General features: G+C 34.5%; 1 protein-coding gene across 1 annotated transcript in view; it reads left to right on the top strand.

Annotated features, from left to right (window-relative positions):
* LOC119598253 (filamin-A-like) overlaps positions 1-12,500 on the top strand; it is a gene marked incomplete at its 3' end in the record, with an annotated part of 191,817 nt that overhangs the window by 97,890 nt on the left and 81,427 nt on the right. The window contains 9 exon segments of the mRNA XM_037947904.1: positions 286-501; positions 1,283-1,447; positions 1,758-1,930; positions 2,116-2,272; positions 3,037-3,166; positions 9,768-9,924; positions 10,162-10,329; positions 11,017-11,147; positions 12,256-12,391. Coding sequence (XP_037803832.1) covers positions 286-501; positions 1,283-1,447; positions 1,758-1,930; positions 2,116-2,272; positions 3,037-3,166; positions 9,768-9,924; positions 10,162-10,329; positions 11,017-11,147; positions 12,256-12,391 — 1,433 coding nt within the window.

The following is a 12,500-nucleotide window of genomic DNA, read 5'->3' as shown; positions in this document are numbered from 1 at the left end:
GTGGTTGAGTGTGTACGTTTGTCTCTGTGTTTGTATGTAGGTGTGTATATACTTTTTTTTTTTTTTTTCTTGTTGTTGTAGTGCATCTACACAGTTTCAAACTGAATATTTTAAGGATGTTATATTTTAATGTATGACCTGTATATTAAGAAGCATATGGATAGTCTACTATAAATCTTGAATAATTTTTTTTCTCCCATAAGTTAGTTGATGGTAAAACACACCGCATGTAGGCATAGCACCATCGAGTGGAATAAAAAGTAACACCCACCTCTCTTACCACAGGCGTGTTTGTGGATTCCCCCACCGACTTCGTTGTGGACACCAGAGCCCTGGCCAACCTGAAGAAGGACACAAAGGGCGGTGTGGATGTGAAGGACGGGAGAGGAGACGGCAAAGTGATGTGCATCATCACCAACCCCTCGGGCACACGGACGGACTCTTTCCTTAGGCCTCTCACCGATGGAACGTACAAGATATCCTACACGCCTTTTGAAGAAGGTAGGGTTTTAAGCAGAGTGGGACCGGGTGGGTGGGTTATGGGTGTGTGGGGTTGATGGAAGAAGGGATGGCTATTGTAAGTGAGGGATATCACACACACATACGGACATATATATATATATATATATATATATATATATATATATATATATATATATATATATATATATATATATATATATATTATATATATATATATATATATATATATATATATATATATATATATATATATATATAATATATATATATAATATATATATATATATATATATAATATATATATATATATTATATATTATATATATATATATATATATATATATATTATATATATATATATATTATATATACTATATATATTATACATATATATATCATATATTATTAATATATGTATATGTATATGTATATGTATATGTATATGTATATGTATATGTATATATATATATATAAATATATATATTATATATATATATATATATATATATATATATATATATATATATATATATATATATATATATTCAGGTATTAGAGATATATTTGCCTATTAAATTACTTTTTCTATATTTCATTTTTATATATATATTTTTCCATGTCTGATGCAGTCCTTATTGGCTCTTACATAGACTACTGATATATTTATATATTATTTTCAATTGGATTTTGATACAAAAAGCAAGTGTTACCCAATTACTGTCTTACTATTACTTAAACTGTAATTTAGCATATAATATTGATTACCAGTAATTGATAGTAATCTCTTGCATTCTCTCAGGTCGCCACACTATCGATCTCCTTTATGATGGAGTGCCAGTGCCAGGGTCACCCTTCACAGTCAATGTGCGTCGCGGATGTGACCCCAACAAGTGCCATGCTTTTGGCCCAGGTCTCGATCGTGGCTTTGTGAATGAAGTCAATACGTTCACAGTTGAAACAAAAGGTCTGTGTGCAAGCTAGGTGCCAAAAATTTTTCTCCATTATCTTATGATTTTGTATTTTATTTTTCTTGTTCTGTTTCTTCTTCATGTTCATATGTTATTGTTTTCATTTGTTATATACAGTGTATATTTGTCCATCCTTTGATTGCAGAATACAGTCAACCAATCACCACTGTATATGTGGCACTCTAGCATTTCATACATCATGACTCTTGCCTTTGAATCTTGACCCATGTACAAGCATATGACCCTATTGATAAAGATCTGCCCCATCCAACCTGCTAATGACCTCATTCCCACCTCTGAATGCAGGTGCTGGAACAGGTGGTTTGGGCCTGGCAATTGAGGGGCCATCTGAGGCCAAGATGACATGCAAGGATAACCGTGATGGTTCCTGCACTGTTGAGTACATCCCCTTGGAGGCTGGGGACTATGATGTTTCCATTAAGTTTGCTGACCAGCACATTCCAGGATCTCCATTCAAAGTAGGTTTTAGCACTCAATTGTTATTTGTTTGTGTGTATATTTTTGTGGGCGGGTAATTATGTATGTGCTTATCTGTTTCTGAGAGAGAAGGGAAGAGAAGAGAAGAGAGAAAGAGAGAATGACATGGGAGCAAATACAAAAGCCAAAATAACCTACAGTGAAATTTCCCTTTCCCTCAACACAGGTGGGCGTGGACCAGAATGTAGACGCATCCCAGGTCAACGTCTGGGGTTCAGGGCTGGAGCCGGGCAAGGTGCGTGCTGGTGTGCCTCTCACCTTCCACGTCGATGGCTCCAAGTCTGGAAAGGCTCCTCTAGGGGTCAACATCAAGACAGATAAAGGTAGGTGAAAAGGGGGTAAGATTATGTTTCTTTGTGAATTGAGGATTTGATTCTTTTGGAAGGTGTTATAGTTCCATTTAATTTAATTTATCTCTTATTATTGATATTGTAATTAGTGCCGTTGGTATTGTTACTTGTGTTAATACTATTTTTGTTACTTGGGTATATATATATATATATATATATATATATTATATATATATATATATATATATATATATATATATATATATATATATATATATATATATATATAATTTTTTTTCAAACAATAAGGTTACTAGGATTTGATTTAAATAATGATATGAATGTATATGAATCTCACTTTCTCACTGTTTCTTTCCTTTATCCTTTCTTAATCCCTCCCACCTTTCTACTCTTTTTTCTTTATCTCTTCTATCTTCTTCTTTTGCTGTTCCTTTCTTACTTCCATTTTTTCTTCTACTTTATCCCTTTCCTTCCTCCCCTTGATCCATTTCCTTTTCCCTTCCTTTATCCTCCTTTATCTTTCATCCTGTCCCATCCCATCCCATCCCATTCGTTCCCACTTCTGTCCCATAACATTCACCTACCCTTCCCTCCACTCCCCCTTGACTTCCTTTCCCTCTCCCACACCCTCCCCTCCTCTCCACTACCTTTCCCTCCCCCACCACTTCCCCTCCACTCTCCCTCCACTCCTCCTCCCCTCCCTTTTCCTTTCCCCCCCCTCCCAACAATCCTTCCAACCAAATAACCAACACTTTTCCTTTTCAACACCCTCGCAGGACCACTGCCGAAGTCTCCCGAAATCCGAGACAATGGTGATGGCACCTACGATATCACCTACGTGCCTCATACGGAAGGAACCATGCAGACGGCAGATATCACATGGGGAGGAAAGCCCGTCCCTGGAAGGTAAGCATTGGGGAGTGTCGTGTCATAAAGGTGGGAGGAGATTTGTGTATTCAGCTTTTATTTTTATTTGTTACTGTGGTGACTTTACTGGGAGTTTTCTTGTTATCTATTCTCTTGCTAATTTTTACCCAGATATCATAATTATTTTCTAAATGTAGATATTGAAGTTAGTCTTTCTAGATTTTTTTTTTCTTGATTGTTGAATAGATTGTCCATTTGTTTGTTAATTTTTTGTCTGTGGATTATGGAGTATGGATTTTAGACTTTAGTATTTTCTTGACTTTTAGTATTAAAGAGTATGCAAGTTGTATTTTTACTGTAGATAGAAATACTTACTGTTTAGCCATATTTTACTGTAGTGAAACTACATATTCTGTGTGTAAGTATACATGTATCCTGATGTATGATAGGTGTCATCTGAAAGTTATATTTATTGCTGGAAATGCATTTCTCTTCCAAGAAATATATGGGTACACCTTTGAATTTTTGTATGTGTTATATACACATATTTTAGGTGGGAGATGATCTGATTATTCTACAGGTGGTAATTATCAGTCATTGTTTTGTTAAGCTAGAAATGTTTAATACTTATGGATGATAAATTATATTTTATGAATAATTGACAATGCTATGTATTTGAATGGCAAGTATATTCTCTAAAACATTATTGATTTACGCTTAGAATCATAATGAATTTAATGATCCAGCTTAAAAGGATCTTAAAAGGATCATGTGAATGTTTTTATATGTCATGGAGGTGCATTTGAAGGAGACTCTCAGAATCTTTCTAAAGATAAATTTTGCAAAGAGAATTGTTATAATTCTACTGTTCCTTAAAGATGCTTTGTCTATGTTTGAAAAAAAAAACATGAACCTTACTGAGCTTAATAAAAGAAGTGAAACATAACTTCCATGTGAAAGAACACTAAATATAGGCTTGAGATGTCTTTAACACTGTGTTGCTGAATAAAATGCTTCTTATTTTTGTAATAGCAATTTGAGTATCAAATAATCTAGAAAACTAAATGCTGAATTGATGTTCTCTAATGATTCATGCAATAATGGTCTCAGTGTTAATAACCTGCTTTTTAAAGATATTCATTAAGGTGTTAGAAATGTGTAGTCTTTTAGAATAACATAATATATATGCTTTTGGTGAATCTTTTTAATGAATGAGCTCATTTATTTAATAATTTTTTGTTTTATTTCTTAATCTTCTTCTCCTCCTCCTCCTTCTACAATAATTCACTCATTCTCTTTAAAAGGTCATAGTGCCAACCCCTATTTATAGATAAATAAGCATTTTTTTCATTTTTCTTATTTTACTCCTTATAAAAAGAATATAACACTGTTATTAACTTATGGACAAGGGGAGTAGAGGAAGCCAGTAATATGAAAATAATTCCATAGTCTCTCCCGGGCGCAGTCCATTCAGATTACGAGTTAGGCCAGCATCCGCCTGTGTAGTCAGCCCACTCCGAAGGTAAAACAATAGACGCAACTATTGTAAGGGCATGACACTGCAGCCCTGTGACGCTGACCCGACCTGACCTCTGTTGCTGTTGCTTTTGGTGGTTGTCTCCTTTTGGTTGTCTTCTCGTTGTCTTGTTGTCAGTCCTGGCATTGCAAAGGAACTTCCCAAATGTTATATTTTAGCATGGGTGTGTGGTAGATGTTTTGTGTTATTAGTTTATTTGTTGATTGTTTATATATTCATTTATTTATGATAGTGATGTGGCTTTATACATGTATGTTTCTTGTGATAAAAGTATTTCATGCATATGTTATTCAGAATTTTTATAGGATAAGCAGAAATATTACAGGCGCACAAATTATTGAATTCATATGGTTTGTAATCATCATCTCAATTGTATTTCTCACTTCAGTTTTGTTAAGCTTTGTAAGAGAATTTATCATTGTTATCATAATCATAAGTAGAACACAAAAAAATTGCTGTACTGAGACTACTAATATTTGAAAGTGTATTTACTTAGTATATACCATGTTTATATTATTTTGTAGGTCTTTATATCATAAATAAATAAATTTATTGAAGTAGATCACTCAGTCTTAGTAGGTTTCACTTAGATATGGTGAATACGTCAGTTTGAATAATTCAACTATAGTTATTAGTATTTCTTGAGTTTATAAGGAAAGGTGCTTGAGTAAATTATAGCAAATTACATTTTGGAAGTTCCACTAAGTTATGCCTGCATTAAAAAAAATCATTTAGATATCGTCTGAGCATAGTTGTGTTACCCAACCTTCTTTTTGCATGTTTTTATAATTTTGTGGTTACTTTTTAGGAAATGGTTAAGAGTGCGTTTGACCATTTCTTTCTTATTTTTTATGGGTAATGTTGTTTTTTATGCTGTGATCTTGCAAGCATGATTGTGTTGACTTTAGTGTAGACCTCAAGAGGATGTATTTCTTAAGGAACAAATTGTAAATTTAGTGAAAGAAAAAACATTGTTTCGAAAAGATCATCATATACATTAATATTTATGACAGTTTGTATACAGTATACACACACACGCACACGCACACACACACGCACAAATACACACACACACACACACACACACACACACACACACACACACACACACACACACACATTATTTGCACTTATATGTTCATATGTATGTATGTATTTAGCTATTTAGTTATGTATGAGTATATGAATGTATGCATGCATGTATATATGTTTGTACTGTACAAATATACATGATTTTTTTTTCTGTACATATACATAATGTATTTTGTGTTTATATATATATCTATATATCTATCTATCTATCTATATATATATATATATATATATATATATTATTATATTATTATATATATTATATATAAAAATATATGTATATATATTATATATATATATATATATATATATATATATATATATATATATATATATATATATATATATAAATATATATATATATAATATATATATATATATATATATATATATATATATATATATATATATATATATATATATATAGAGAGAGAGAGAGAGAGAGAGAGAGAGAGAGAGAGAGAGAGAGAGAGAGAGAGAGAGAGGTATATATGAATATATAAATCAAAACACATAGTTATATATACATTTATATATACAAGTAGTATACATGCATTGCGCATAAGTGAATGGAATGTCTATATGTATTTATATATATTAATAAACATGTTCATACCTGTGAATGTGTGTGTGTGTGTGTGTGTGTGTGTGTGTGTGTGTGTGTGTGTGTGTGTGTGTGTGTGTGTGTGTGTGTGTGTGTGTGTGTGTGTGTGTGTGTGTTTGGGCCTGTGTGTGTGTATTTCTTTTTGTGTATGTATTTATTTGTGTTTTGTTGATATATATAAACACAAAATGTCTCTAAGTACACTCACATGCAATATAAATATATGCATACAGAGTTACAGATCGACATATGATTTTATGACACCTCTTATCTGGCTCCACATAAGTTTTAAATATCCTTTGCATATTAATCATGACATAACATGATGAAAAACATTTGTGCGTAAAAAGGGTTCCCACATATTTTTCTCATGGAAGCAACATATATATATTTGTTTCTTCTCTTCTTCTTCTCTTCTTCTTCTTCTTCTTCTTCTTCTTCTTCTTCTTCTCCTCCTCCTCCTCCTCCTCCTCCTCCTCCTCCTCCTCCTCCTCCTCCTCCTCCTCTTCCTCCTCCTTTTACTCCTGCTCTTCCCTTCCCTTCCCTTCCCTTCCCTTCCCTTCCCTCCCCTCCCTTCACTTCACTTCCCTTCCCCTCCCCTCCCCTCCCCTCCCCTCCTCTCCCCCTCATCCCCCTCCCCCTTTACTTGTCACAAATTCACTCCCTCAACTGAATTCCCAACAAGGAGAAATCTCTACATAGGCAGCAAGTGTCCTCAAAACCCCATGCTAATTTCAGACTCTTTAAATACCGGCTCATTATTCTGCAGTTAAGGAGATTCTAGTGGTAGCACTAATCTCGCCAAGTGCGAAAGTATGTGCATGGGATTTTGACTAATTAACTCGTGTGGTTGTCACAGTTGTGTGGAAGCCGGGATTAGACTATTCATGCATTTGTTTATTTACTTGTTTGTTTGTTTGTGTGTATTTGTTTTTTTGGGGGGGAATTTTAAGGACATTTTGTGTCTGGATTGATTTTTATTTTCTACAGCATATGGTATTTTTTGTTGTTGTTATTGTGATATTTAATTTGTCTGCCATTTTCTCAGTCTCTGATATAAGCTTTTCTTTCTTCTCTTCTTTTCTTCCACTTCCTGTTTTCCATTGTCTTTTTCTTTTTCTTCTTTCTTTTATCATCTACTACTTTATCTTCTCCTTCTTGTTTTTCTTTTTCTTTTTCTTTTTCATTTTTTCTCTTCTACTTCTTCATTTTCTTCTTTTTTCTTTTCCTTGTTTCTTATCCTTATTCTTCACCTACTTCTCTTCCTTCTCCTCATGTTTCTCCTCCTTCTTGTTCTTCTTTCTTGTTGTTCTTCTTCTTTTTCTTTTTCTTCTTTTTCTTCCTCTTCATCTTCTTCGTCATGCTGTTACTACTACTATTACTACTACTGCATTTACTACTATTGTAGTTTATTATGCATTTTCACATATTTAGATATTTTTAATGTTGTTTGATTTGTACTGAAAGTATTTATTTATTTTTATTTTCTTTAATGATTCAGTTATTTTCAGTATTCCAATTATGTATATATATATATTTTTTTTTTACTTACCTTCAGTCCGAAGATAATCCTAAGAGAAAAATCATGAGATATTAAAGCTGTGAATTATGTACATATTTCTGGATGCCTTTGCATGCACGATAATGCATTGAGCAAATTAACTTTTTTTTTTGCAAAAAAAAGTGTTTATCATTGCAGTTTGGGTTTGAAGTAGTTTTTGTTTTTTTATTTGTTTTTTGGCATTTGTATGAAAGACTCAGGTTCATCTCTCTCTCTCTCTCTCTCTCTCTCTCTCTCTCTCTCTCTCTCTCTCTCTCTCTCTCCCACACACACACACACACACACACACACACACACACACACACACACACACACACACACACACACACACACACACACACACACACACACACACACACACACACACACACACATGCACATGCACATGCACACACAAATATAATTTGTATACCTTATTTGTTTATATGTGTATTAGGTATATTGTAGTTTTGTAACAATTATTGTTATTATTTAACAGTTGGTTTTGTTTTGAACAGTATAATGATAATAAGGTAATAGTAATGATAACAGTGATGATAATAATAATAATGATAATAATAATAATAATAATAATAATAATAATGATAATAATAATAATAACAATAATTTCTTATGATAACTCATTATCATAACTCATCCCAAGAGGAAAATAATTAGGCATTACATTCGTACATATTACTGTAAATGGGTAATCTTATAATTTTTTTTTTCAGGTGTGTAATAGTGGTAATTAAGTTAATAAATGGTGAAATAACACACTATTTGAACTGAACTTTATTGAGGAGATAAGGAAATATATATATATATATATATATATATATATATATATATATATATATATATATATATTTTTTTTTTTTTTTTTTTTTTTTTTTTTTTTTTTTTTGTGAGTTATGTTGAATTATATATATGTGAAAGATTATAGATTATTTGAGGTTTGTCATGTTAAGGTTTATAGTATAGTGTTTTTTGCATGATCTTTGTTTATTGTATTTGCTGTTTAAGAATTTTTTGTTTTTGTTTTTTATATTATTCTTATTTTTGTTATTGTTTTTGTTATTGTTATTATTATTGTTCTTCCTCTTTTTCTTTTTTTCTTCTTCTTCTTCTTCTTCTTCTTCTTATTATTATTATTAACATTATTATTATTATTATCATCATCATCATCATCATCATCATTATTATCATTAATATCATTATCATTATTATTATTATTATTATTATTATTATTATTGTTATTATTATCATTATTATTATTATTATTATTATTATTATTATTATTATTATATGCTCTCACAGAGTACAAAGCAATGTAATGCTGTATTGCAGATATAGATATGCAGCCAAATTTCATTGCAATTTTGTTCAGCTGGACAGTAACAGATGCATTATGCACTATGCAGTTAATATTTCACTTCATTTATCATTTTTTATTTGTTTACCTGACAATGTTTATTTGTTTATTTGAAATATATAAAAACCCACGTGTGACATTTTATAGAATACATTTCTGGGTACAGCTCAAAGAAAAGTATATAAAATATTTTATAACAAAAGCGAGAAAAAAATGAATGCGAGAAAATTAAAACCCAGAAACACATTTAATTATAACAATAATTGATAAAAACAACAACAACCAAACGGTAAATTAAATATAAATGATTATTAAAATAAAGCAAGATGGTTCAATAAGATGATTAAAATATAAATAAATAAAATAAAAATAAAAATAAAACAGGAGAAACGCAAAGACAAGAAAAGAAAAAACTCAAGAAAAAAACTCCAGAATGGCCTCAACCCCCGCCCACTAACCCCGCCCTCCTCCTCCTCTTCTCTCCCCGCCCAGCCCATTCCGCACGCGCGTCCGCCCACAAGTCGAGCCGAACCGGGTGAAGGTGGGCGGCGCGGGCGTGTCGACCAAGGGCATCCCCGCCTCCCTGCCCACGGAGCTCTCCATCGACACCAACGATGCTGGCCACGGCGACCTGCAGGTGGCGGTCACGGTAGGTGGTCGGGTCTGCTTTGTTGTGGCTGTTGTGTTATTGGTGTTATTATCTCATCATTATTTGTCATTTAAGTATTATAATCATTATCGTTATCATTTAAGTATTATAATAATCATGGTTATTATTATCATTATCGTCATCAATGTCATCAGCACTATTTCTCCAACGTTCGATCCTAATCAAGCAATATTTTCTCTTCCCCCTTTACCCTCCTCTCCTCTCCTCACCTACCAGGGTCCAGACGGCCACCCGCGCAAGGTGAAGGTGGTGGACAACGGCGACGGCACCTTCACCGCCTCCTACGTGCCTGACGACTGCGGGAAGTACAAGGTGTCCGTCAAGTACGCGGATCAGGAGGTCGGACACTCGCCCTTCCCCGTGCAGGCCTACGCGACCGGAAAGGTGAGGGAGAGGGAGCGGGAATGGGGGAGGGGTGGGGTGGGGAAGGGAGGGAGGGAGGGGGTGGGGAATGGGTGGGGATGGGAGGGAGGGGTGGGGGATGGGTGGGGAGGGGAGTCAGGGAAGGGTAGGGGAATGGAGAAGGTCGCACAAAAGCATAAATAAGCAAGTTTACAAACGCACATGTACTCAGACACTCATGCTGGCACACGCACACGCAGACGAACACGCACACGCACAAGAACACGCACACGAACACACACACACGCACACGCACACACGCACACACACACACACACACACACACACACACACACACACACACACACACACACACACACACACACACACACACACACACACACACATACACACACACACACTACGATACAATGATATCTAATAGACATTAATGCGTGTGTGTCACGTTTGATAAGGAATGTTTTATGTTTAATTAGATCGTTAAGCGGCCATAAATAGATAGCATGAAAGGCAATACCAAGACTTTATTGCTAGCTTCTTTTCCTCGAGATTTTTCTACATGAAATCAGACAACCATAATATGAATTATGAAATAATAAAAAAGGAAGATTCATTCACATATTTATCTCTGTATTTATTGCTCCTACAACTTTTTGAAATGGGCGCATTAAGAGTAATATTGGTTCTTTACCATCCCTCGACCTCCAGGCTGACAAGTGCAAGATAACGGAGGGTATAAATCACTCGTTAACGATAGGAGAGGAGTACTGCATCACTGTCAATGCCAAGAACGCAGGCACAGGGGCCGTAACGTGCAGGATACGATCAACTTCTGGCAGGTACGTTTCTTGTGATTTTTTTTTTTGTATTTTCTTTGGTGTTTTTTTTTTTTTGTGTGTGTTTTGTTTTGTTTTGAAGTGTTTATGGTTTGGGGTTTTAATTTTTTATTGTATATATATAGATATATTTTTCTAATGTAGATTTTTCTCTTTTGGATATATATATATATATTTTTTTACACATCTGGTTTATCATTCATCATCATAATCGTTATCGTTTTTGAATTGATATTTGCATAGTTATTTGGTCATAATTCCTCATTGTGCGTGGAAGGAATTAAATCACGTAAGAGGTATTTGCCAAAATGACTTAGCGTTCTCCACGTAACTCCCGTATCATTTAAACTGACTTTTATTAGAGATTTAAGACTCGGAATGTAACATATATATCGAGTTTATGTTCCCGTGACCCAGATTCAGGTGATTAGCTGATATCCAATCCTTAACCCCGGGAGACTAGGCTTGCATGCTTGCTTATCTTGCTATTGGTGCATAAATCAGTAGGTAATCTAGATCCCTGTAATTGAAATGGTATGAACTGAATGCGGTTCTGCGAGATTTGACCCGGTGGCGATAATGAGATTGTTCCAAGGATTACCTTATTGTTTTTAATCAATTGATCGTTAATGTGATGGGTATCTCCTTAGTACCGTTATTGTTGTTTACCCTTACTATGCCCATTATTCCTGTTACCATTGCTGTGTATCTGGCGTCTTACCATCATTAGTAGTATCATTGTTATTGTATATGACGTTTGCATTGTTACCCATACTTTTACTCATCAGCACAGCTTGTACCCTTACCAATTACTTCAACAACCCTCAGTATTTTATCGGGAACATAACCACCATTACTATTATCACTATCGCAACCCATATCTTCCCCATCATTCGTACAGCGATTACCGCTTCCATTGCTTCCCCCCTCACCATCACCCTCGCCATCACCGCCACAACCACCATCATCATCACCATCACCACCACCATCACCATCACCACCACCACCACCACCACCACCACCACCACCACCACCATCACCTCCATCACCACCATCACCATCACCTTTGCCGCCATTCCCACAACCACAAGCCCTTTGCCTCCCCCCTCAGTGACCTCGACATCGACATCGAGGACAACGGAGACGGCACCTTCAGCATTTACTACACCGTGAAGGACGCTGGGGAGTACACCCTGTCCGTCAAATTTGGGGGACAACCCGTTCCCGATGGTTTCTACTCGTTCACGGTGAGTACCCTGTCGTCCTCGGGGTGGGTTAGGTTTATTTAATGTTTATATATATATATATATATATATATATATATATATATATATATATATATTGTGTTTTTCTTCT

Source organism: Penaeus monodon, chromosome 41 (assembly GCF_015228065.2).
Source record: "Penaeus monodon isolate SGIC_2016 chromosome 41, NSTDA_Pmon_1, whole genome shotgun sequence".
Lineage (NCBI taxonomy): Eukaryota > Metazoa > Arthropoda > Malacostraca > Decapoda > Penaeidae > Penaeus > Penaeus monodon.
Note: the sequence above shows the minus strand (reverse complement) of the source record. Positions and strands in the feature narration are given on the sequence as shown.